This window comes from Apaloderma vittatum, unplaced genomic scaffold (genome assembly GCF_000703405.1).
Source record: "Apaloderma vittatum isolate BGI_N311 unplaced genomic scaffold, ASM70340v1 scaffold16067, whole genome shotgun sequence".
Classification (NCBI taxonomy): domain Eukaryota; kingdom Metazoa; phylum Chordata; class Aves; order Trogoniformes; family Trogonidae; genus Apaloderma; species Apaloderma vittatum.
This window is the reverse complement of record NW_009727955.1, coordinates 21,524-46,565: the sequence shown is the minus strand read 5'-3', so window position 1 is coordinate 46,565 and position 25,042 is coordinate 21,524. Positions and strand designations below refer to the sequence as shown.

Below are 25,042 nucleotides of genomic sequence, written 5' to 3'. Positions count from 1 at the left end.
AACCTGGCAGCAGCTGGCCCTGGGATGGGTGTGCTAAACAATCCCACCGTGTTCTCACACTTATAAAGAGTCAATTACTTTTGCTTTATTTACTGCGCCAGAGGGATGTTGTAACAAATATGATCTCACAAACAGAAATTGCCTTCTACACTAGTTCAGATGAGGAGTGCTTGGAAGCAGCCAAATGGGGCCATGTTTGTTGTGATAGCGGCTAAGAGGGGGCAGGGGGGCGGCCGACACAAACCTCCCGGGGGAACTTTTGTCCCAAACGCGCAGCCAGGTGCTGCCTGCAAGCACCGTGCTGCTGGGAACCCAAGCCCCGTGTTACAAATCACAGTAAAGCTCAAGGAGGAAACAGAGTAGGTCTGCAGTGTGTCCCTGGGTTAAAGAGCAGCCTGAAATGACTCCCTGCAGGAAAATGTTTTTTCAGCATCACAGGCTGGACAAACTGGGTCTTTGCAGCTGCCTTGTTCTACAGCATCGCAGAGCAAACTGCTGTTAGAAGAATCTTTGTCTTCGAGACAAAAGAAAATGCCCAGGGCTTGCTTTATTGCCCAGGTAAGTGGATCTTCCTTAAATATCAGCCAGTGCAAGCATGGACTGAAAATGGTTGTGTCATCTCCTTTCCTCATGGAGATCCAAAGCAGCAAACCAGTGCCAAACCAAGAAAGAGACCAGGAGAGGATGATGAAATAAAAATCTCAAGGTGCAGAGGGTTTAGGGGAGATGTGAAGGAAAGCCCAGGCCAGGAAGCTGCAACAGGATTCATCAGGAGAGAGATCAGAGCGCAACGCACAGGCAGAGTGCACAGAGCAGCAGCTCGAGAAGTCAATGTACTCTAGGACCTGGCAGATAACGTGGCAGTTGGACCAGCAGGATGGAAAACAAGCCTGTGTGAGATACGATACAGTGTCTGCGTGAAAACAAAAGGCCACAGGGAAGCACATCAGCCGAGAGGGAACACAAGAGGAAAAGGGGATGTGAGGAGACAGGAAGAGATAAAGTCAGTTGGCTACAGGAAAAGCTGGGGGAGGTGGGTGTCTTTGTACTTGGGTCCTCAAAAATGTACCCACAGAACTGACTTAACGCCAGCTTTTGGTTGTTTCAAATTTCCTAATGTCATTCTTAACCCATCTCCCAAGCTACCAGCACCAAAAGCCAGCAAATGCTGCAAGACTCTCCTTTTGAGATGACAAGGTCTCTCTGGAATTAGCCCATCCTTGCACAACTAGAATTGGAGACAGAATTTCTTCTTCCAAAACCCAGCTTTGGTTTGGCCCTGAGGTTTAGGTCAGTGTTCTCTCCACTGTCTCACCCTTCCCCTCTGGGTTTACAGCCTTTGGCTGTTCCTCATGTTCTTGCAGTAGCCAGACTACAGCTTTCGCTGGCTTTATCCTTGCTCCTAAATCAATTGATACTCTGAGCCCTCCCAGCAGTTTCATGGCCCTGAAGCCAGAGCTCGAGCCAGTAATACGGGTTCTGGATTGCAGGCTCGATGCAACTTTGATTTTCTTTGCTTCTAGTCAAGGTCATCAGCAAAACATTTTGGGAATGTCTCAGCAGACCCAGTCCATTTCAGTTGTCTTCACAAAGGGCAGGGGAGGGTTTGGCATTTCTGTGAAAGGTTAGTCTACGCTGAGTCTTTATCAGCCACAGAGGAAGCAGAATGTCTCTTCTCTAAAAAGACACAATTAAAGTCATGGTGGTGGCTCAAATTTTCACCGGGATCACGTGGAGATAAGACAACTGAAGGGTGACAGTGATATTTGAGCAATGGATCAGCGTGAGCCAAACATTCAAAAGCCTCGCGCTTCACAGAGCCGTGAGCCAAACAGGAGATTTGGGCTAAGAGATGAATAATTATTTTCATGGCTGCTGCTCCGAGTTTTGCAAGAGGTAAGGATGAAAGGCTTTTGTTAACCCACATTTCCCTCCGTCTGTGTTTCAGCCAGCGTGCAGCTTTTACCCTGGGGGATTTGTCTGCAGGCATCAAAATGAGCCAGTGAGCCCTTACTGACAGGGAGCACTGTCTACTAGCAAGAATCAGAGACTGGCACTCCAGCCTCCAGGTTTGCCTTTTTTTTTTGCGGAGATACCATCAGGAGGATATTTAACCCAGCTGCCTCAAAGCTCCCTTCCAGCAGGAGAACACCAGGTACCTGACATGAAATGTTGTGGCTCTAAGTGAAGGATACACACCTGGCTGAGTGCTACCAGCAGGGAGAGAAAAAAAAAAAAAAAAGAAAAAAAAGAGGATCTGTGCACTCCCCGCCTCCTAGCAGTAAACCTGTCAGCCAGTCCCATCCAGTTCCCTTCCCAGTTTTTCCAAACGCGAGGCCTGGATAAATTCACATGCATCTAGTTGGGCACACTGTAAAAATACAGAAAGCACCACATGCTACGTGCAGACTACAAATAACCTTTCAAAGAAAACGAGAGTGAGGAAAATGCTATTGCAGCAGGGAGCCCTGCCAAGAGGTGGAGGAAGAAACTGCGGAGAGCCCAAAATTAATAAAACACAGCTGGGTTTAACTTGAGTCACCTGCAACCTCTGCCAAGGCACCTCTTGGTTTTGAGTTGGCAAAACAAATGACCTCGAAGAATCTGCACTAGAGGGGGGCACCTCTGAGGAACTGCTGCTGTTCCTGCTTGAATCCTGGTCTTTTACAAACATTCAGTAATAAAACGACACGCTTGTAAGGACGTGTGTCTTGCCTGCCCAGATTTATGACGCCACGTGGGATACCGGTGGGGGTGTTAAAAGCTGGCAGAAGTTTCTCTCCAAGTTCCAGAGCTTTACTCTTGAACACCTGTTAAGAGAAGAAGAGAGGATAAATATTTGATGGGCTGCTGCTTGTCAATACTAGTCACACTGGACCCATTCAAATCCACTTTTTTCTCAAACCCACCGTTATAAAAAGCTAAAGCTGCTGCACTGTAAGAATCTACAGCTCAAGGTACGTTGCTGCCCTAGTTCCACTGCACGACAGATCTGAACCAAGCCATGCTGAACCCTGGGTTCCTATCCTCTAAAAACCTACGCTAAACCTGCCGTAAGTCCCCTACGAACCCCTCTGCCCGGACAAGAGCAGCCAGAGCTGCAGAGCTCAGAACACCCCAAACACCTCAGCAGCAAATTTCCATGATCTGAACTGATCCAAAGAGTACTCTGGGGACAAATTTTTCCCTTTTCCCAGGGTGGCAGAGGACACAGGGAGGTAAAAGGACTGAATTAAAATCAAAAGAAATCTTTCTAGGGTGAAGCATTGTTAGATTTACAACACAGGTTTGTCTAGCTTTGTCATCTCCTGTTGCAAAAACCATGATTTCCAGTGAAGAACCTTTTACTCGCAAGTCTTTTCCAGGAAGGGTTCATGGTTTCATGGCTAAGCTGCTCCTTTTCCATTTGTAATGCCTCAGTTTTGGGCTTTCACATCAAATTATAGCTTATGGTGGCTTGCAGCACAAAGCCACCATACACAATTATTTCGGGACAAACCGATACGAGCACTAATCTTTGCTCCAGAGATTAGTCCTGATCAAGGGAAGCCTGTAAGTGACTTAGGAGATAAAGCACAAGCCTTTTACCTCTAGCCCCCCTCTACCAGCCCAGGCTGTCATAGTAGTTGTCACAAAGCAGGAATTTTTTGCTCTAAAAATACAACACGGAGGAAACCTGAGCTCTCCTGTGGGTTTGCAGACTTTTGATACCCTCACAAGGAGACTGGGGTTTGGTTCAGAAGGCAAAGCAAGAGATGGGGACTTGATTTTTGCCTTTCAGTCTTATGACACCAACTGGGTCTATGACAGGCACTGCCCTGGCTGCTGAGCATCAGCTAGCGACTGCACTTCAAGAGGGCACCGCTGGAGTTTTATGGTTTAATGTGGTTTCTTTTTGCTCTGCTGATCTGAAGCCTGTTGAAGTTGTGACTGAGACAGGCCCTGAGTCGGGGCACTGAGTCTTTGAGTTTTCCCTGGAGGGAAACCACAGAGAGAAGTCATTCCTGGAACTCATTTAAAATGCAACTAAAGTAACAGAGCTGCTCCTGTGACTCCACGGATCAATGGTGCCACTATGCAGTGAGGAGCCATCCCATCCTAATACGGTGGACAGCACCCAGCTGCGGTCGGTGTACGGCATGAGAGCTAAGTTCTCATTTAAGAGCCAGTCTTCCAGCTCTCTCACTCACAAAAATCCCCCTTGAATCAAGAGTTTCTGCTCACTTAAGACTTCCAGGGCAAAGGAATAATCTCTTCATCTCTCTACAGCCAGCTGTAAAATTCCAGTCCAGTCACATTATAAAACAGATTATGGCATTAAGCCCTGGGCTCTGTCAGGCTGGAAGAGAGAGAAGGAAAATGGAAGCGAGAGCCTCCTGCTTTAGCCAGGACCCCTGAGGGATGGGAGCATCCACCGAACGGCCGCTCCACCCCGCTACAGGAGGGGCTGTGACACCCAGCCCTCACCTGCTGGGCACGGGGAGATGGTTCGTGGACTTTTGCCACACGAGCTGACAGGATGCAGGTCCCCTGCCCTGGCAGTTTGCCACCCTCCTTCCCTGTACCCCAGGGCACTTTATCTTAGGAACTATTGCTCTAGAGTGACCGCCCGGGTAGAGTTTGGAGCACTTGCCACTAATCAGTTGCCCTCCTTAGTCTGAGGCAGAATCCAGAATGATGTTCAATGAAATATCGTCTGCTTAGAATACAAAGGAACAAGCACCAAGACAAAGATCACTGCAAATGGGGAGCATTTCACTGGGGAGCAACGTGTCCAACCGAAAACACGTCTTGCTCGAATTGCCCACAGGAGAAACGATCTTTGCAAATGAGCCATGCACGGTGCGCGCAAGGTAATTATGTGAGCCTTAATTAAAAGAACATTAGTGGCATTTTGATATTCATAAAAACGATAGGTTTAGCCTGTTGTTATGGAGGGATTATCTGATGCTCAGAGAAAAGCTGCTGGAGAACCCTTTCTGTTCATCATTGGTGACTGGGTGAGACACGCAGAGATACTGAAACAAACCTCTTCTCCGGTTAAGTAGTATGTGGCCAACAGTCCTCCGATATAGCGGATGTTCACCTCAAACAAGGATGCTTCTCCGTTCTGAAAAGACACAACGACACACTTGACTGCAAAGTCTGCCCGCACAAACGGCAGCTGAGGGGAACAGGTTGTAGGCAGATACTTAAGCCTCCCAGTCCTCATCCACAGTGTAACGCAGCTTCTTGTCTAAGATCTCGCAGCACTTATTTGCTCCACAGTGACAGGTGGAGTCTGAAGGGAAGAGAGAAACACCCAAACTGCCCATTTATCACCAGTTGACAATATGCAAACCAGTGAGGGCAGCTGTATCGTCCATCTACCCAATCTTGTCCTGGGCTATGCCTTGCAAAAAGCTCTGAGTTAGGCCAGGGCCAAAATTTTCCCCTTGAAACATTTTATCTGAAGAGAAAATTGTGCAGCCACATGGAAGAAATTACTTTCTCCATTTTCTTGTGAAGAGGGCACTGAATTAGAGAGGTGTAATGCATCTCCTGTGTTCAGCAGCTATTTTCTATCATTCAAGGACTCACCAGTCTGCAGGGTCAGACAGGACCACAGCCCACAGGGTGCCTGTCACCGCACGCTTGCCGAGAGACAACCTGCGTGATGTCCACGTGCCCCACCACCACAGGCAGCAGACACGGACGGATACGGTTCACTGAATTGCTCAGGAGCCCACTCACCTGGAACAAGTTGGCTCTACCTACTCCGCTGATGATCAGCAAACGTCAAAACGATTGCGCTCAAAATGTGCCTTTAAAAAATACATGCTCCTGGCTGTTGAATCTGCCTGATAAATGATTCCTACCCTCAAGCAAATGCATAAAACCAATCCCCTGAAAGATCTTCCACCAGTGCAGCACTTTCAGCGAGCAAGGGGACACCTGAACCTCTGCGCTAGCCTGCCCTTTCCAAATACCTGCGGGTTACAAATCAGAGCAAGCGCTTTCTTGAGATGACGACTGAAATTGCACGAGACAGATCACGGCACCCAGTTTCCAATGGAGCTTGTGGGCCTTGGAGTCCCTGCCTCACTTTTCTGGACTATTAAGAGTTCCTTGTACAGAGCCAATTTTTAATTAATTTCCCCCGTTCTCTCCCTCTGCTGTGCCTTCCGACTCCACCGATCAATCCACAGCATTCATTCTTGTCTTTGCAGATCAATCTATTCTGCAGGCCAAGATTAAAAGCTTTTATGAAATCCAGATAAATTATCTCCCGGTTGATTTTGTCCCTTGTTTATCGATTCAATAACGTACTGAGAGCATTCACCAAATTTATCAGATGTGGTCTTCCTTTTATGAATATATGAATGCCAGTCGTGCTCTCTCAAATGATGCTTTTCTCTACAGGCAGCTGCACACATTGTTCCCATGGGGAGAACCATTTTTCACAATGGACAACTAGGCTGGCATTAAAGAAAAAAAAAAAAAGAAGAAGTTTGAACCGCACTCTGGTCTTAATGTTCTTTGTGTGCCACTGACGAGATCTCATCAGCTCTCCCATGAGAAATACAAAAGCTGGCTTGGAGACCAACAGTCAGAGCTATGGCAAGGAGCCCCAGTCACCAAGCGAGGTACAGAACAGCATCCTTCAAGCGCCAGCACCACGAGGCGTACGGGGCACCTCGAGTCCCAGCAAGTCTAACGCTACCTCTGAGAAGTGGCTCAGAAAGCTCCAGGGGCCACAGAGAGCGAGCGGCTCTTGCCATTATTAGAGATGATGCCCCTCCTTTCAAATCTAGGCTCACTGTGTGCTCTCACTTTGCTGCCGTGGTGCCACTGCCAAGTCCCAGTGATGACAGACCAACAAAGGGCCCAGTGAAGGAGATCAGTGTTTTCAATCTTAATCTAAAGCACGTAGAAAGAAAACTTGTCTTATGACAGGCAGGCATTTAAGGGATATGAAACTGAACTTGTTCTTTCATGATCAAAACCTCCTTGGAGTATCTAATAATTACAGCTGTTTTTATAACCCAGACCAAAACACTGAAAACATTAAAACACTGAAATGCATTTTCAGCCAGACTCTGTGAGTCCAATCTGGTGGCTCCTGAGTGGAGCTCTGTGCCACGTACAGGCAGAAAATGGGGTGAATCGTTCTCTTTGGCCCTAAAAATAATAAGCAGAGTTGAGTGGTTTCTTCCCCCACAGACTTCAGAGTTCCCCTCCCCAACTGATTCTTAGAAATTGTGATCAGAACTGGCCGAACACGAGGCATTTCGGTGACACAGACAGGCATTCCCAGGAACTGACTCACCACATTCAAGTCAAAGCTCTTCTCCACCCACTTCTTTGCTTCTTGGAATTCCTCCTCGAGTTCCATGATGTACAGGGTATCTAAGGCATCCACCACCGTAGCTCCTCGGAGGCCTCCTGCATCGCAAACATAACAGCGTGATGAAGCCCCATTCACGAAATCGTCTTTAACTCCAACTCAATCTGCAGGTTCCAGCTTCTAGTCCCAACACTGGGGTGTCCGGATGGGATCCAGACCAGGCCCGCTCTAGGCTGAGTCCCTGTCATCTCCCTTTCCAGTGTCACCATAAACTCACACACACTTCTTACGCCCAGGGGTTTTCCCAAGACATATTTCTGTTTGGCTCAGGTCAACTCCTTCTTCTCACTAACAGACTTGAAAATAATACCCCCGATTCCCCCAGCTTTTCCAGCCTTTTGCCGCATGCTCAGATGGGCTTCGCGCTTTTGTAATACTTTCCATGTTACTTCGATTCTAGTTCTGCTTAAGAGAGGAAAACCCAGCTGGATGCACTGTCGAGGAACTACTGCAGAGGGGAGAGGGAAGCAAAGGTGAGCCGTGTGTCGTGAACCTTAAGACTTTGGTCTTTTCTTATTAAGGATAAAAAAAAGCGACCATGTCTGCTGTACATCGTAACCTTTCCCCGGAGCAGAAGCGCTCAGATCCACCAATTTCATGCAGGGCTCGTTTCTGCTTTCAGCATTCCTCTCCCGTTAGAAAGGCATCCTGCCTTATTTTGTTGATGCTACAGGATTGTAGTTTTGACACTTTTCAGCCAGTCAGCACATCATTCCTTTAATGAAAACCCAACCAAGACTTTACTGCTCAACTACAGATTGCTGCCTTTCGGATGCTGTCTGCATCAAAAGCAGGGGCTGTGGAAAAGGTGATGAAGGCAGTGGAGACAGCCTCTAGAAATCCATTTATTCCTGCGGGCTTGCGGAATTATCATCTAACCGGAGCTATCTCCGAGAGTGCAATAGATGGAGTCAAACAGCCACTAGATCAACGGGCAGGTTCTAAAAAAACAGCAGAACGGATGGCAGCGTGGCCGGATTTCCAAAAGCAGCGCCCATGAATAAACAGCGTCACTGCAGTCGGAGCTGCTTTTATCAACCTTAATGATTCTTCAATATTAACGATTATGTGAGTTTTATACACTTTCCTATTAGCAAGGAGAGACGTACTAGCTCAGAGCAACGCGGCCGCAAAACATTTTTAAAAGAGAAGGAAGGGCCAGGCCGCCCGAGGCACAGCCTATTGCTGTGATATTCCGAGAGCGACGCTAACAGGCTTGATTTAATTTGATGATATAATCCACAAAGCCTTTCATAATCTGCAGAGAGACAATGAGAAGAGTTGGATTTGCTCAAACTAAACAGAGACGAAAAGACAATAAAGGAACAATTTTCCGGGATGGTTAATTGAAGTGAAAAATATTGCTTGAATTGACAGGGCCTTTTATGTTTTTAGCAAGTAAGGCCTTTAAATACCTGAATCGCATCGGGGATTAGGAACATGCTCGGATCTTCGCTGAGGCACAGCTCGGAGTTGCTCAGCTTCCCTCCCCTGGATTTGACAGAGTGGAGGGCAAACCTCGCTCCCCTGCTGGTGCGCCTTTGTGTCATTTTTAAACATTTGTTTTAAATATTCCCCTAAACACTCTGTATCTGAAGAACCTCGGGCTGTGTGCTTTGTACAAGGGTCTTGTCGATGTTTCCTTTCTTCTGCACCGGCTTTGAAGCAACTGTAAACCACGCAGCTGACTATTTTCTCCCGCAGCTAACAAAGTCTGTGGCAATAGCAAAAAGCTCCCGTGTCAGCTTCAGCCCTCTCACAAGTACGATGAAAAAGAATCTCCCTCCCCAACCACGCGGGGAGCAAACCAGGCATCAGGACTTTGCTGCTGCGTCTCTGTCGCTTGCCAGGCCAGAGAAGGCATCTAGGAAGGACCCTGACTCCCCTGGGCACACCTGGCACGTTACTCCTTGGCTACAAAAGCATTTTCCGTCCCTCCTGCTCAGATTTTGCTTCAGCAGATCGTGCCAGAGCTTGTGATAAACGTCCAACGCTTCTGATTATACCTGGCTGTCAAAAGATGGTGCTACACATATCCCCATGTGTTTATTACCATGAATACGCACCCATTTATAAAGGTGGTGGTGCTTGCTTGACGTGCTGCTTAGTTTGAGAGATGTTCAAAAATAATCACCTTTCCAGATCTACACATGATAATGTGAGGGATATAATCAAAGGGGAAGCAGCTTCAAAAGCAAAAGGAATCAAACCCCACTCTGTCACTTTTGACTCTTGCGGCCACTCCCCTCTCTAAATTACTGGTTTCAGCCTCATTGTGCTCTCTCTGATGGAGTTTTCAAGTAGCAACCAAGAAACCCTCAAAAGAAACACTTCTCAAAGTGCCCAGAAATGGCAGCGATGACTTTGAAGCAGGACTCCACGTCTGAGATTCTACCTGTCTCCACAAATCTAAGGCTCTGTGCGCTACGAAAAGCATCCCCCGGTACTGCTGCAAAAACCTTCCTGGAGCAGAGGCAACCCCTCGCTGGGGAAAGACAAGGTCGAGTCGCTGATGGGCAGAAGGGAAGGTCGGACACAGCTCTGGGATCCATTCTGAAGAGGAAAGAAGAATCCTCCACTGGGACCAGTGGGAAGAACTGGGAGCTGGGACAGAAGGCAGGGATGTCTGTCGAGGGGAGTTTCTGACCAAAGGGCTTCACGGCAGCCCCTGTGCCAGCGAGCAGCTGGAGTTTCGCCTGCGAGAGACGGGAGCACACCAGGAGAAGCAGCTCATGGGAGCAACACAAAGGTTCATCTCTTCTTGAGCCGAAGGAGGGCCGGTACCACCCCATCCCGAGCCACAAGCACGTTTGCTCTTTTGTGCGCGAGAAGAATGGAGACATCCATGTGGGCAACAAGGCTGCTCTGTTCCTACTTCCACCCACCCGGAGGAACAAGCCTCCACCCGCTCGCTTCTGAGCACGGCCGCAGAAATCCCTAACGAACGTTACATGAATTAACATAATTCTTCTGAAAGGTGCTGAATGGAGCGCTCCACGGAGAGGAGATGGCATTGTGCACACACCGTGCCCCCGCGGCCCCAGGGGGAACGCGCTTTACCGCCAGCCTGGAGGAACGAGACCATTCGAGCAATACAGCCTCAGAAGGGCCGTCGCGGGAATTAACGGAAGCGCTATCTCTAAAAACCACAGATAAAGCCCGTAGCAGCTTGTTTGAGTCGAGAGCAGATACTCTGAAGAAAAAGGCTCATCCTCTTCTCCTATCCTTGAGAAGCGACAGATACGTGGTCTCAATCACAACCCGAACGGGGATTGTAAAGGGTAAAAAGCTCCGAGTCAGGCGAGTGAGCAACCTACCGGTATCAGACGGGGCCTCCCAGATTCCCCCATTTGCACATGTCCCACGGTCCCGCTCTCTTTCGGCGTCCTGGCAAGCCAGGGTGTAGAGGAGAAAAGGGAACAGCTTTCTTCTCAATATAGAGTTTAAAGGTAGGCCACGAGGGCTGATCAAAGGTGAGGAATATCTACCCTACCACCTGCCAAACCTGGAAGGGCGAATTAAGGCTTGAAAAGCACTGCAAGACATCAAGCAGGGACTAAGTATAACCGTGGTAACAATCACAACTGCTGCTGCATCTGTGAACTTCCTTTTAGCTACCCATTACCTGCAAATCAAACCCACCAATTTAGGCAGAAACAGGCCAATCAAACACACCAGCATCGGGTACACAACAGAAACTGCATGTTTGATCATTAGTAGAGCAGTAAGAGTTTATATCCGATTTGCTGAAGCTTTCATGAACCACCAAATCCACATGTGAAATTCAACTGAGGCGAACACTTTGCATCTGCTCACGTTTACAACCCAGGCTCGCCCGGGAACAAGGGACGGCCACAGGTTGTATCAGGCTAGAACATCGATCCAGTCATTGCTCACACAGCACACATGAGCTCCCCCATCAGAAAAAGCCCAGAGGACAGGATTACACTTTTCAGGAAGCAAAATGATCTACTGACTGAAAGACCTTCACACCAAAGATCTGCTTTTTATCAGGAGACTGTGACGCCACCCTGGGTTTAGCTCTGCGTCAGTCTCGGTGGGAGCTACGCAGAGCACAGGGCAGTCACGGCAGAGAAAAGCACAGCTTTCCACAAGGCTGCTTGCAGCCAAGGTCGAAACCTTCAGCTTGAAAGCACCTCTGCCTCCACTCTGTGCACCTGCAGGCAGGCCATCGCAACCCAGCACGCACAGCACTGGAGAGATTTCTTCTAACAGCAACGACGTGACTGAGGAGTGAGCAGGGGCTGAAAGAAAGGACAAAAATTAGGAAAGGGAAGGGAAGAGGGGCAGAATCAGACTATGACGAAAGAAAAATGAAAAACAAAGAGACTGCAGAGCACTTGCAAGAGCATCCAGGATATTTTCGATGTGTTCCCTTGGTACCAGGAAATAGATTGTGTTTTCTGCCGTGCTCAGAAAACGGTTTGTCTTCCCCTGCTCTATCTGTTCAAACTGCTAAAGCGTTGCCCATAACTGAGGAAATCCATCAGCCTTCTGGGCCGCCGAGCCTGAGCCTCATGCCATCTTCTCAGCCCACCCAGCTGCCACCGAAACAAAGCCCCATCACGCTCCTTCCAGGAGGAACAAGGCCGGGGGTCTGTCGGCTGCTCTAGGAAGGTGTCAGTGACTCACTGAGGAGAGAAGAGACAATAGTCAGGCAACCGAGTGACTCACGGTAACAAAGCACGATTCATTTGCCTTCATCCTGCCTCCGGGGGTTTATACTAAGTGGGATGCAGAACTGCACGCTCAGAGAAGGGACAGTCAGCACAGCAGCTTGGACGTCTCTCCAGAATCTCATGAAACACCCCTCTGTGCTCCCTGTACCAGCTCACATGGGTGAACCCAGCCCTCGCTCTTGCTTCTGGCTTTTCCTACTCTGTTCCAGCTCTCCTACCGGATGGGTGTCACTTTTCAGCATTTAAGAGCACCCTTTTGTCAGATCAGTTCTGTGTTTGGTTTGCCTTTTTTTTTTTCCTTTTCCTTTTTTCTGGGAAGCTACTCAGTTTCTAGGAAGGACTTTTGGCCAAAATACCTCCTTGGGGTGAGGTATTTCTGGGCTAGGGATCTACACTTTCAAGCCCTTTTGTTCCCAGACTTAGCACACAGACCTGCTTTTTTTTTCCCCCTGCCTCTCCCAGTGGCTAAACAAGTGGCCCAATCCCAGGACATATTCAGCCTCCGCAAATGTTTGATTTTCTAGATAAAGTGGAGCAGCTGTGATGGGAGGGACAGAGCGAGTTGCCTCCCATTGCTCTCCTCTTCCCAAAATAGCCAGTTTGGAGCCTCACAGGCCAGATATGAGACTTGAAGGGCTCCCAGCTGCAAGCCTGTCCCTTGCGAGTCCTTAAAAAAAATCTGGAAGAGTGATGCTTCAGCAAATGAGGAGCTAAGAGCGGGGTCTTTAATAGCCCTCTTCCTCAGGAACGAGCAACGCCTTTTACCAAGGGCTCTGCCCAACTCCCACAGCCCCTCTGTGTCTGGGAAGGCACTAAGCACGATGGCTTGCAGGTGCATGATCTGAAGCGTGGCTGCCCGGCTGCAAAGCCAAAACGGCAATAATCTATCACACGCAGCGAGGCAGTCTCCCCGGCTCAAATCTCACCAGCTTTGCTATCTAGGTGCAAGGAATAACGATGGATTTAGCGTGTGCCTAGATGCACTCACTGCCTTCGCAACCCTGGAAATGGTACAAGGATTCCCAAGCAGAGGGAGATGGAAGTATCTTCACCAGCTTTTCAACACTACCTCCCAGATGTCAGGGTTTAGCTCGAATAAAACTCTTCTTTGTGCCACATCGCCTGCGTTTCGAGAGCCACGTACCTCCGCCGTGGCTGTTCTGCCGGTGTTAGGAATTGCCTGTCACAGAGAGGGACAGAAGCTCAAACTAATCTCACCAACACACCTATTCAGCAAGCAGTGCCAAAACAGTAGAGCAAGCAAAGAGGTTAAGGAATATTATCTTTAACGTCATGCAGACTAAGACCCAGGGGGCCTGGTCCTGCCATTTGGCAAACAATCCTTTGTGAAGTTTCTTGGTGAGCAGAAACCAAATCCTTCATTTTCGACAGAGCCATTTAAAAAAAAGAAACGTGTACAGGAATGCATTGTGCCAATGCTTACAACGAACGGCACAAGTCATTAGGAAACTATCATACTTAATCTTGCATACAGCAGGACCGTTTAAACGCTACAGAACAGGGAGCTTCAAATAGCTTTTTCCTAACTTTAATAACCAAGTTTACAACTGAAAGGCAAGAGCGAAAGGGGGAGGAATTTAGATCAGCGCAATGTAAACCTAGATCAAAAATGAAAGGTCTTGACTCCCACTGTTCTTATGTCAAATCATATTTGTCAAAACAAAAATTAGTGCTGAAACCTTGTTTGGAATAAAAATTAGGACGCAGTTTCTATGAAACATGATGAACTTGTTAACTGTTGAGGCACAAAAGCCTCCAGTCGTTACTGGTTATTTATCTTTACCTCTTGGGGTGCAGGCAACTCACGGCAAAACAAGAACTCAAAACACCGAGATCCCTTCTTCTGTTACGCTGGTCCTGGAGGCTTCAAAAGATTGAACTGGCTTTGATTAAAACCAGTGCCTTGTTAAAACAGCAGTTTGAAAAGCAACCATCACCAAGCGCTGCTTTTCTTGTTCTTTTCGGGTTTTTTTTCTCATTGATAGTGCTTGGAGACCAGACTGAACTTTTGACATTTATCCAGAGATTGGCACGAGAAGCCTCGGAGCTGGCTGAGCCCAAGATACCAGACAGCTTCTGGGCGGTGGCAGACTGTCCAGTTCTCGGGGGGAATCTACACAGAGACTTGGGATTATCTTGGCAACAAAGTAAACTGGGAAAATCACTGCACGGTGCTTCAAAAATCTCACTTTGCAGCCAGGATTTGCCAGTCCGCAGTCTGCGGAGTGCCCTGGGTCACGCAGAACGAGTGGTCGGGACCCCGAACTCCTGAGACAGGATCTGGGTTTGGGCCAGAGCTCCCTGCCCGCTCTGGCCTTTAGTTTCTTCTGCCAGCAAAAAAGCAGGAGGTGTTTTCCTCTGAGTTTAAAAAGAGCTTAAATAAAGATAATGGGCTGGTTCGAGAAAGAAAAAGACTTAAAAATCCATATTCAGGCAGCTGCCGCCTCACCATCCCTGTGGATCGCGTTACTTTGCCCACTGCCAGGTGAGCTGGCGCTCCTGTCGCGTTCATCCTGAGCCCCTGGAGCTAGTCCTTCATCCTCCCTCTGGAATGGCATTGCTGGCCATGCACAATCACTCCCACCTGTTTATTTTTTAACTCATAACTGTCCTCTGGCACAGAAAGCTTGCGCTAGCTATCAGTCCTGGAAAATACACCTCAGTTCCAGAAGATATTCTCAAGCAGACAGACTATCTGCTCCCATTACGAGCGGGACCAAGCCAGTTGTCAGTGATCTCCAGGACAAGGCTGCTACTGTTTGTTCAGCTGACAAAATTTAAACAGAAAATTCAAATGAAAGCAGGAAACGGGCTACAGGCCTTTTCAGAAGGAAAGAAAATCTCTCAGCTAAGTCTTCACAACTGTCTCCTTACAACCTGGTCCTCCAGCTGCCTGTGAACAGCGCCTACGGACCGCAGGGATGAAGCCAACAACCCCCAGACCTGAGTTACAGCCTGGCCTCTGCGTCTTATTTATGGAGGTTTTTGTCTGTGAACCCGACAGCTGTAACAGGGACTAACTCCATTCCCTTTACTTAAGGTAAACTAAACAAATTACATCTGAGCAACAAGGTAGCAGCAGAGAGAGATAAAGGGGACAAAAAAATAGTCCAAGAATTAGAAGAGATCTATTTCCTTTTTTATCAGCCCATTCTCCTGCAGATTAAAAAAAAAAAAAAAAAAGTCCATTAGCTTCTGAGCAACCTCATTTTTCTTTGCTTTCCAAATAAACCACTGCACCTACACTTCAGGGACTTCATCAGAAAACACTTCTTATCCAAGGTTATTTTTCCCCATCTTCTTCGCATTAATCTTCCTCACTCTCCTCTCTAGATGCCGGTCAGAAGGTCACACCCCAAATACTCCCCACCCCACGCACGTTCCCCCGAGGTACAGAGCAGGGGTGACCCCGCAGGAGAGCAGAACCCACCTCACAGAGCCCTCGGTCCCTGGCAGCTCTGTCCTCTGCCAGGCCCAGGGTGAGCAGACATCGACGGAGGTTTGGGGGTAAGACGCCGGGCACCACCGCGGCTCCCAGCTCCGTAACCGCACTAGTTCTGGTGAGCTTCGGATTCTGCCTCTCCCCAGTGCCTGTCCTGACCTGCGAGAGACACGGGGCGGGGACTGTGCCAAGTCCCTCCAGATCCCAACAAACCACCCTTGATTTCAGATGCTGACGTGCCACGCCTGATCTCTTCCACTTCACGATTCCTGAGAGATTTAGCTCTGGCAGCTGACAAACCGATGGCCCTGCTTTGTAGGCAACCAACTGGCTATTAATCTCTTCAGCTATCAAACATCTGATCCCGGAGGTGCTAATCTTCTTGCCATTCTGGAAGAAATACTTAGTGGATCCATCAGAAACCCATGCGTTGTGCTAGACACAGGGCATCACTCAAAACAACGCCGAGGTTACTGCCACTCTATGAGCTTTGTACTTCGATTGACTCAAAACACCGTAGGTTGGGTAACATCACACTCGCCTCAGCTCAGGAAAGGTCAAAGCGCTGATCATTCCCTGAAAAGGTGCTTAGGAACAAGAGAGCAACTAATCCTGGAGGCACGTGGCTTGGAAGAAGCAGAGCCTGCGGCGCATCTGACCGCGCAGAGACTGAAAGGGGACGCCACGCCGGCAGAGCCATCAGCCAAGCAAGGATGACCCACTCGCCGCCTGAAGGCAAGGAATTTTGGAGCCTGGCATTAGGGAGATTGCCCGAGCAGCTGGCCTACGAGATAGCTCAGTCTGGTTTTCCTTGTCAACAGGAGCGATTTTCCCGAGCTCACGGAAAGCGATAATGAGTCGCGGTTCCACCTGCACCACCCAACGGGTGCTGGCGTAGGCGCTGCACAGTTCCCAGGTAAATCTGGCATCACTGAGAAGCCTCTTGAAGTGCTGGCTTTTCGGCTGCTATGATCAAATTTAATACAGAATGTGTTCCAGCTGGGGAAGAAATAGCTTTTTTTTGGATTACAAACCACTCATGTTTTTCAAATATCAATTTCCCCTGAAGAATTAAGTCTATCATTCAAAGCAAACCAGCAGTGGCAGCTCTCCCCTGAACAAGTGATGGGTGAGAGAGAAAGAGAGAGCTCATGCTCATTTAGGAATGTGGCAAAGTAGACTGTGTCTGGAGGATCAGGCGGGTGAGAACGGGTTAGCAATATTCTTATGCACTGGGAAAGAAAAAAAAAAAAGAAGGAAAGAAAGGTGTTCAGCATAGAAATGAATTGCTTGTCACAGTAACAGCCCTTCGGATATTTACTTCAGTGGAAGGAGAGAGAAAAGATATACGATAAGCACCTATTGGCAACTGATTCTTAAGTATTTAATACTTGGCAGCAGCTCCCCAGTTTAATCCTCTTTTCCTCAGCGTCTCCAACCATCTTTCATCATTTAGTGATCCTCCAACAACAGGCTCTGTCCCGTCACCGCACGACTCCAAACCTCCCGGAGCTCAAATCAAACTCCTATTCGAAAGTGTCAGAAAGGAGGACGTGGTTTGCCTGAGCCTCAGCCACACAACCCTTGATCCAGGAGAGACGCCGCAAATCCACTCTCCATGTGCATCCAATCCGCTCCCCACGACACACAGATTCTATTGCAGGCTACGTCGGCTACGGAGAGCTCAGCGGAAAATTGGAAGCAATAATCATGCAAACGCTCCTTGGGGAAAAGAGGTTTTCTCCCTTGTTTGGGCAACAGGTCTTAGATGTCAGTGAAGCAGAGGTAATCACTTCTGGCCAGGATAGGGAATTTGACGAGCAAGGAGTAATCCTGGGAGGAACAGTTCAAGAAGGTTAAGCAGAAGACAACAGCAGCAACGCTGGTGGGGCAGCATGCTACTGGTCTGTTCTCTTCTGGATGTTTGGAATTAATTTTAGGCTGGTTAGAGGTAATCTGATTACATACTCATTTATTGCTCCTTCACACACCTCCTCCAGGACTTGCATCATTTAACGTGAGGGGTCCCAACAGGCCTATTAAAACAAACACACATCTCCTACCTGCAACCATTATCCACGGACTCGGAGACAGAGGGAGCGGTTAATGAGCAGCGACTGCTAATTCATCTCAGAATTCCAAGGAGAGAGGCTCCGTCGTAATAATTGGGAAGAAGGTGCCCTTCGATCTTCCAAACACTCTTCCCAAAAAGCGGCTGTGGCAGATGTGTTGTGACAGCACAGGAGAGAGATGCAGCTTGTAACTCTAGACGGCGTTTTCCCCTCAGCAGGTAAGATCTGCTCTGGAAGGGCTTTGGGGAAGAGACCCTGCCTTCTAGTTTGGGTTATAAAACTGCTCATCCCCAACATGGGTTTATCTAAAGTCCGGACAAGCAAACATCACCTCTTACAACACGTTCACAGAAACTATCTGGTCCTTAACACAAGCCCAGGTGCGAGAGCAGAATTCAAAGATACAGGAACGAAGCTACTCTTTGCCTCAAAACACAGTTAAATAGGATTAATTCCGCTCTTTGGGATGCAACGGAATGGGAGGTGCTGGGCCTGGCCACCTGCTATCAATCCAGACACTGCTAAGCACGCAAGTTAGTGCTCACAAGCTGAGCTGAGGTCCCTAATAATGATGAAAGAATCTCAAAACACTTTATTTGTGAATGCAGTGGGTCAGGAGAATGCAAATGGCCCATTACCACGTCTCAGCTGATGAGCAGGAACACACTAAGCCCTGGTAACTCCAGCCCTTGGAACCATCTGTCCATATTCTTCCTTTTCTCTCCTGTATTGTTAAAGTCACACCAACAAGGCCCTGGCTGAAAGTCTCCAAATGCTTTCCATTATGTTGCTTGACAGGATTGGATATCAAAAAAATCTTAGCAAATTGGGAAAATAGGCTGAAATAACCAGGATGCAATTCAATAAGGACACAGAATGTATTTCACCCTGAGGGAAGAACAACGAACCACGAAGCATAAGGAATAAATGGTTAGCGAGCACTCTGCAGAAAACGGTACCAAGGCTACAGCCGATGGCAAATTCAGCTCAAATCAACAATGCTGCGACGTCGCAAAAAGGAGCAAACCCCACCCCAGGACGTGTGTCACACGCAGGACATGAAAGGGCTCTTGCGCTCCACCCTGTGCTGGTAAAATCTCGGCCAGGACAGAAAAATTTTGCTCATCTGGAGACTTCAGAGGGGAGCGACTGTGCTGAGGGGAATGTCACAAAATGTGACCTGCGATTAAAGCTGGAAAGCTCCAGGGTTGCTCAGCCTTGGGGGCAGAAGACTGAAGGGAAGTTGGCAACATTTTGCAAAGACACAGACAGAATAAGACGGCAAACCATTCCCCGACATCCACAGGGAAAGGCCAAGAAGTCACAGCTTGATTTTCCACAGGAGAGTGAGGTCAGACACCAGCAGAAGCTTTAAAATTGCAAAGCACTGAAGCAGAAGGCCTGCGATGACTTTCCAACACGGGGTAGCTTAGGGCTGGCTTAAGAAGGGAAGGACTAAACGACCTCTCACTGCTCCTTTTTTATTCTGCGATTACTCGCTAAGATGAATGAGAATTGCAGGTCTCCAAAAAGCCTCATGAAGATGCCCCTTAGAGAAGCACCGACGTGCTGCCGAGGGAACGATGCGCGACATAAAATGCTTTCTGATGGCTCGATTCCCTGCAAACCCCCAAAGCTACCTTAGTGACAGAGTACATCACAGTTACAATTTTGGATGTACAGAGAAGTCAGGAAATTAAAAATGCTGGTTCCCACAGCAACCAGGATGCAGACTGCCAAGAGAGAAGGACTGTTCTAGCCCAGTCAAAAGGTGTTAATTTTAATGCCTGAAGGCAACTTCCACTTCCAGAGGCTTGAAGAAGGCCTCGGTGAAGTCAATGAAAGCTCTTTGCTCTCATGTACGGGAAAAACTTGATCCTCGCTTTCTTTGTTCCTGAATTACCTGCTCTTGCTTGCAGAGCACGGTACAGATTGGAGTCGGGAAATTCAGATGAGACAGACAAATCAAGGCTGCTGCAAAGACCATCGCCGGGAATGCTGTGATCTCGGACTGCTCTACACTTCCCTATTCATGTAATTTGTGCCTTCCCATCCTCCAGGTCTGAGAAGAAATTATATCCCTGTGTAATCCTGTATTCAGATAAAAGCATTGTGCCAAGAAATAGGGGTAACTTCAGTGTCCTTAATTGCATGTTTGTACCAGAGCAAGGGTGTTACGGGTAGATTGCAACTGGTACGGAAGCAACCTCTGCCTTTAGAAGTTCCTCTTGAAACACCTTCACCTTCCTGCACTGAGTTTTTTCTGCATTCTTCTTTTGGGAGCTGCATATAAAGTGTGTTAGGGCGCAGCAGATTTTCTTTTGAGAATAAAACATCAGAAGAAGGATGAACAATTTTAGCAAGTCCAAAAAAATCCTCCCCATTTTTCACCCTGATGTCTCAAGCAAAGGCTAAGGGATTTTCTTGAACTTCCAAAACATTCTCTCTAGAGACAAGAACAACCCCGAGAGAGGCTAAAAGAGAGTAATTTTTAAGAAGTGTAAAGGTCTTCAAATAACAAATACCTACCACAATATTCTGAACACATAGATCCAATCTTGAAACCAGTGAAAACCTGGAAGTCGATATCCTACGGGATGATGTTAAACTGACTGATTAAGTGAGATAAGGGCCTTCTCTCATCCCAAATGGTAGCAGAGATGGGAAAAAAAAAGTATCAGAAACAAGTACCTGGAGAAATGAGAGAAAAGGAAATTCTGCAGCAGGAGGCATTTGAAATGCAATCTCCTGAAGGTGAATACAAAAATGTCAAAATCTAACACTAATCCAGACGAATATCTGATGAGATACGTAACGAAGGCAGCAAGAAACTTCAGCAGTAGCACAAAAAAAAAAAAGATATGATAAAGCAGTTAAGTTCTAAATGCGAAATCTAACAGAGCAAAGCCAGTTCGGAACCTGCTGATCTCTTCAGAAGTTTCAAGAGTGGAAAATGAATGAATTAAACCAAAAGAAGCTGAGTGGGGGTTTTGCTACACAGTTTATAGCTGCCCATCTCCGAATAAACACAGAAAAGCTAAATACAGAGGGATAAAGATAAGAAAAACGGAAGTCTCAAGATATTTCCAACAAAAAAAGACGTAGCTAAGAGGACGTTTTTAAAATATTCTTAACTCGCTCCTGCCTTTTTACGTAGTTTCTGGTAGCGCCCGCCTGCAGGTGGGTTTGTGCCCAAAGCAGGAATTACGTCAGGAATTCCGTAAAGCACCTGATTGCAAACGGGGGATTAGAAAACGAAGGGCCCTCAGCACTTTGGAAAGATCTGTTCGGCGCGAAGCAGAGGTGTATCGGTGCGGTCAGGAGCTTCAAGTCTGCTCTTCTACTCTGCATATTCTGTGTTATTATCAAGGCGATGCAGGGGGTGCCGTTAAGATCCCTGGTTTTTTTTTAGTCCCAGCCAGCTGGAAGCGCCAAACCTTCAGTTGCCACCAACGCCTCCATAATCCAGAGAAAAATCGGTGAGCAGTCCAACTACACCCACTCTCAGTTGGCTGCCTTTTAATCACACGCTCAATATCTCTGAAGATTAGACAATTATTTCCGCATAATTAGTGTCCGGAATGAGGCGCAAACAACATCCATAATGGGGTGATTTCTTTAAAAAATAAAAATAATAAAAAAAGAATAAAAAAGCTGAAGGAGAAGCTCACTCTATTTTGAAATACAGCCTCCAGAGTCTGAAAAAAAAAAAAGAAAAAAAAAAAAAGAGTTACAGCCTGGATTGTTCTCTTGTCTACATGGTAACGGGGCTGCTCATGCGTGCCTCGCTTCCTCCACACCGCTGTACGTTCTGCTCCTCAGCATCTCAAAAAGAGGTCCCAAAGAACGCTCTCTGGTCACAACACAATGTTCTTTCTTTTTCTGCTTTCATCTGCTACTTCACTGGCTGTTTTTCTATTTTATTTTGGTTCTTTTTTTCGTTTCCTTCTCCTCCGTTTTGCTGCGCAAAGCAGTTCTGACAAATCCCGAGACGCTCTCCTGCTTTCGGCCTCATTAAACTCCAAACTGTTCAGGGTCAATGGAAAGTTCATGAAACTCATGAGGAAGCCTGGGATGATTAATGGTTTTACACTGAGATAATGTGGAGTTTGCCTGGTTTCCTGCTAACGACAGGCCCAGACCCTCGCTGTCGGATCTTTGCAGCTGTCCTCAGACCCAAAAGCCCGAACACGGAGACACTGGAACGTGCATCTGTGCTTTCTATCTTAGGCCAAGGTTGTTCTCCACTGAATTTTCCGAGTTTTTTTCTCTTTTCTAAGATGTACATTTCAGCTGAAGGGAGAGGAATCTGTTGAGTTCAAATAATTTTTTTTTTTCCAGAATTGCCGCCCCAGTGGATCTGATCAGGCCCCAGAACAAGGGCTCTGACAGCAAAAGTGTTTGTTTGAAGAGGGCCCCAGGCCACTATATGAAACATTAGTAGGTTTTTTTTTTCTCCCTGTTTAAACTTTTCAAATGAGTATTTTAAGCTGACAAGTTAGTGCCTGTCAGCTGAGTCATGGTAATAAGCTTAAATCGCTCAGTGTGAGGTTTAGGGTTTGGTGGGGCTCTGGTTTTCGAGCAAATGCTTCAAACAGCTCACCTGCAGGAAGGCACCGGCCTCGGCGTGAGCCAAGGTGAGAGCACAGTGAGAACAGGTCTCCTCGAGTATTAGTGACAACCTTGGTGTCTAGGAGTGATCTGTAGCAGGTGGGAAGCAAGAGAAAAAAACCACCACCACATAAAACCGTAACAGGAATAAATGCCAGCTCTAACATGAATCACGCGACCAGTCTCCAACGAGTTTGATATTTGGAGGATATCCTGATTCACGGCTTCCTGCTCACAGGGAAGAAGTTTGTTGCTGCAGATTTCATGACAGCAAAAGCCAATGTCAGCTCAAAATGCCCTTCCTGAAAATAATATTCAACTGGGTAACATTATACGTAACAAAAACAACAGATGATGATGCCAGGGAGCAACAGTGTTCCAGCAACATCATTATTACAATATATTCTTCTCTTTAAAGAGCCCACAGAGCCAATCATCTAATGACAGGTGCAATAGGTAGCAGCAATAATTCGGCATACAAATTCAGAGAGCTATTATTATTATTATTATTATTAATAACAGTAGCATTTTAATCACATAAAAGGACACTTCAGGGTTTTGTAATTTTGTGATCACAGGCAAAGAGACACAGGCAGAACAGAAAAGCTGCACCAAGTGATTGCACAATTGGAGGCTACCATTTCTCTTCTGGTACTTAGAATGTTGCTAAATTAGTATTTTCATCCAATTACCTTTCCCAGGCTAAATATTCAGACATCAACTCCCGTTACTGCTAATTGAGGTGGGCACAATTCCTCCCGGCTACGTGGTTTCCCAGCTAAACCCCCCACAAAGGAAGCAGCTCCTCGGAAAACGTTCGGCTCAACAGGCAAGACTGGATGGCTGGAGGGACTAACGCTGGCATGTGAAGCTTCTTGCTTCCCCAGCACCTGAGGGGGTGCCCAAAGAGCTCTCCAGCTGCTCTTAGAAGTTCCTCTGAAAGTTCCTCTGAACTCCTGAAAGGAGGAACTCCTCGGTGGTGGAAGCTCCGTGGAGAGAATCTCCATCCAGATCAGAGAGAGGGGGCAGGTGACAGTGTCACAGCGCGGCGAGGAACGCCGGCAGGATTGCACAGCATTTGCCAGAGAGAAAAAACTTTGAAGGTTTCTGAGTCTCCGGACAATCAACTTGGTCCTTTCTAGAGGCCTCTCTGTATACATTCATGTGGTCACTCCTTTTCTTTCTCAGCCTCTTCAAACCCTTTTTTTATCCTGGAGAGCCAAAATAGCGCAATTTCCAAGCAACCGAGACCAATGACCTCCCATCTTCAAAACAAACAGTCGGGACAGCTCAGGCCATCGTCTGAGCTGAGCACACAAACACGGCCTAAGCAGCCACGGATCTTCCAGGAACTGTTACCCTGCCTGTGCAGAGAGCCCGGCGTACTCTGTCACCCAGCAAACAAACGTGGGACAACGTGGAGCACCCGACACGAGGGTGAAGGCTAAACACCGCATTTCTTTTAGATCCAGCTGCTGTCAGACCTTTGCCATCCAGTTCTGGTGACCCGGCCATGTCCTAGATTGTGTCACACAAACTCACGTCAGATGAAGAGATCACAAAGCCTCACCAAGATGCAAAAATTCAGCATATGCTGAGAGAAGCAATGGCTGTGACAAGGCAATTCATAGTTTTAGGCGTGATTTCAAGTGGGGAGAGAGCAAAAAAAAAGGGGGGAAACCTAGTTAAGGAATGCTATTTTTATACTAAAATTAATATCCTAATGTGCAGTTAGGTAGTGAAAAATTACTGTCTAACAGCACAGCAAGGTTCCATATTTACTCGCTGTCACTGATTTCAGAGCAAATTGGCTCAGGTTATAAGTCAAAGAAGGATTCCTCTGCTGCCAGCACTGCACACTTCAGGAGATATCTGAGAATCAGGCTTCTTACCTTATCATTGTTAAAAGACTGTGCAATCAAAACGTAACTGACAATTCAGCTGATGCATGAGCAGAAATAGATGCCAGCTCACTCTCCCGTAGCTACAGAAACTCTGTAAAGCTAACAGGATTTTAAAAACATTTTGTCAGAAAAATAAGTGGCTATGACAGACCCAGGGAGCGGGCAGAATAATAATTCAGCTATCTAATGCTGGATATCACAGTGACAGGTGCATTTCAAGTGCTGCGCTCCAGAATACGGTTGCCCTCTCCAGCAGCCTCACTCGGAGGAATTCAACACGCTTTGCAAACATCAATTAATTTAATGCTCACAACACTGGGGACAGGAATGCTGAGACACTGAGGCAAGAAGGGTTAAAATAACCAGATCAGCACTGGCAACACAATACATACCTGCAGATCTCTAGCCTCCACCCGCAGCCACAAGCCCAGCAGTGCTATTTATTAAGTAGTTGTCCTAAAGAAGCACGTTTTGGGTTTGATTCTAACAGTGGCCAGATACTCGGCAGGTCTTCCTTCCGTCAGCTTAAGTGAGGAGAGAATTTTTGCAGGTAATTCTGAAAGCCCTGCAGTCACGCAGTCATTCACACCAGAGCCTTGTGGTTATTCTAAGAGATCATCCTTCCACCCTAGTAGTGTGCTTTGCCCGTTTCCATGGCATAATTTCCAGGGAAATCACCACGCATCTGAAATGGCTGCAAGCCTAAAACGTGTTTACCCCACTTGAGGGCACGGGCTGGGATGTTCAGCGTGGCACATCTCATCACAAGCATCACAGGTGAATAAATAACGCTCATGAAAGAAAGACGGTGAGTGGGTTTAAGAAAAGGGCTTTCACATTGTGATGGTTACAAGTGACAGCAATCAAGACTTCTGTACAAATAGGCTATGTCCAGAGAACCTTGA

At 47.3% G+C, this 25,042-nt stretch overlaps 1 protein-coding gene across 1 annotated transcript in view; it reads right to left on the bottom strand.

Moving 5' to 3' along the window:
• Positions 1–25,042, bottom strand: part of MAN1C1 (mannosidase, alpha, class 1C, member 1) — a 40,263-nt gene that overhangs the window by 12,544 nt on the left and 2,677 nt on the right. The window contains exons 2-4 of the mRNA XM_009873910.1: positions 7,310–7,425; positions 5,030–5,110; positions 2,716–2,810 (exon numbers count right to left, since the gene is read on the bottom strand). Of these exons, the coding sequence (XP_009872212.1) occupies positions 2,716–2,810; positions 5,030–5,110; positions 7,310–7,425 (292 nt within the window). The remainder of the gene's footprint in view (positions 1–2,715; positions 2,811–5,029; positions 5,111–7,309; positions 7,426–25,042) is intronic.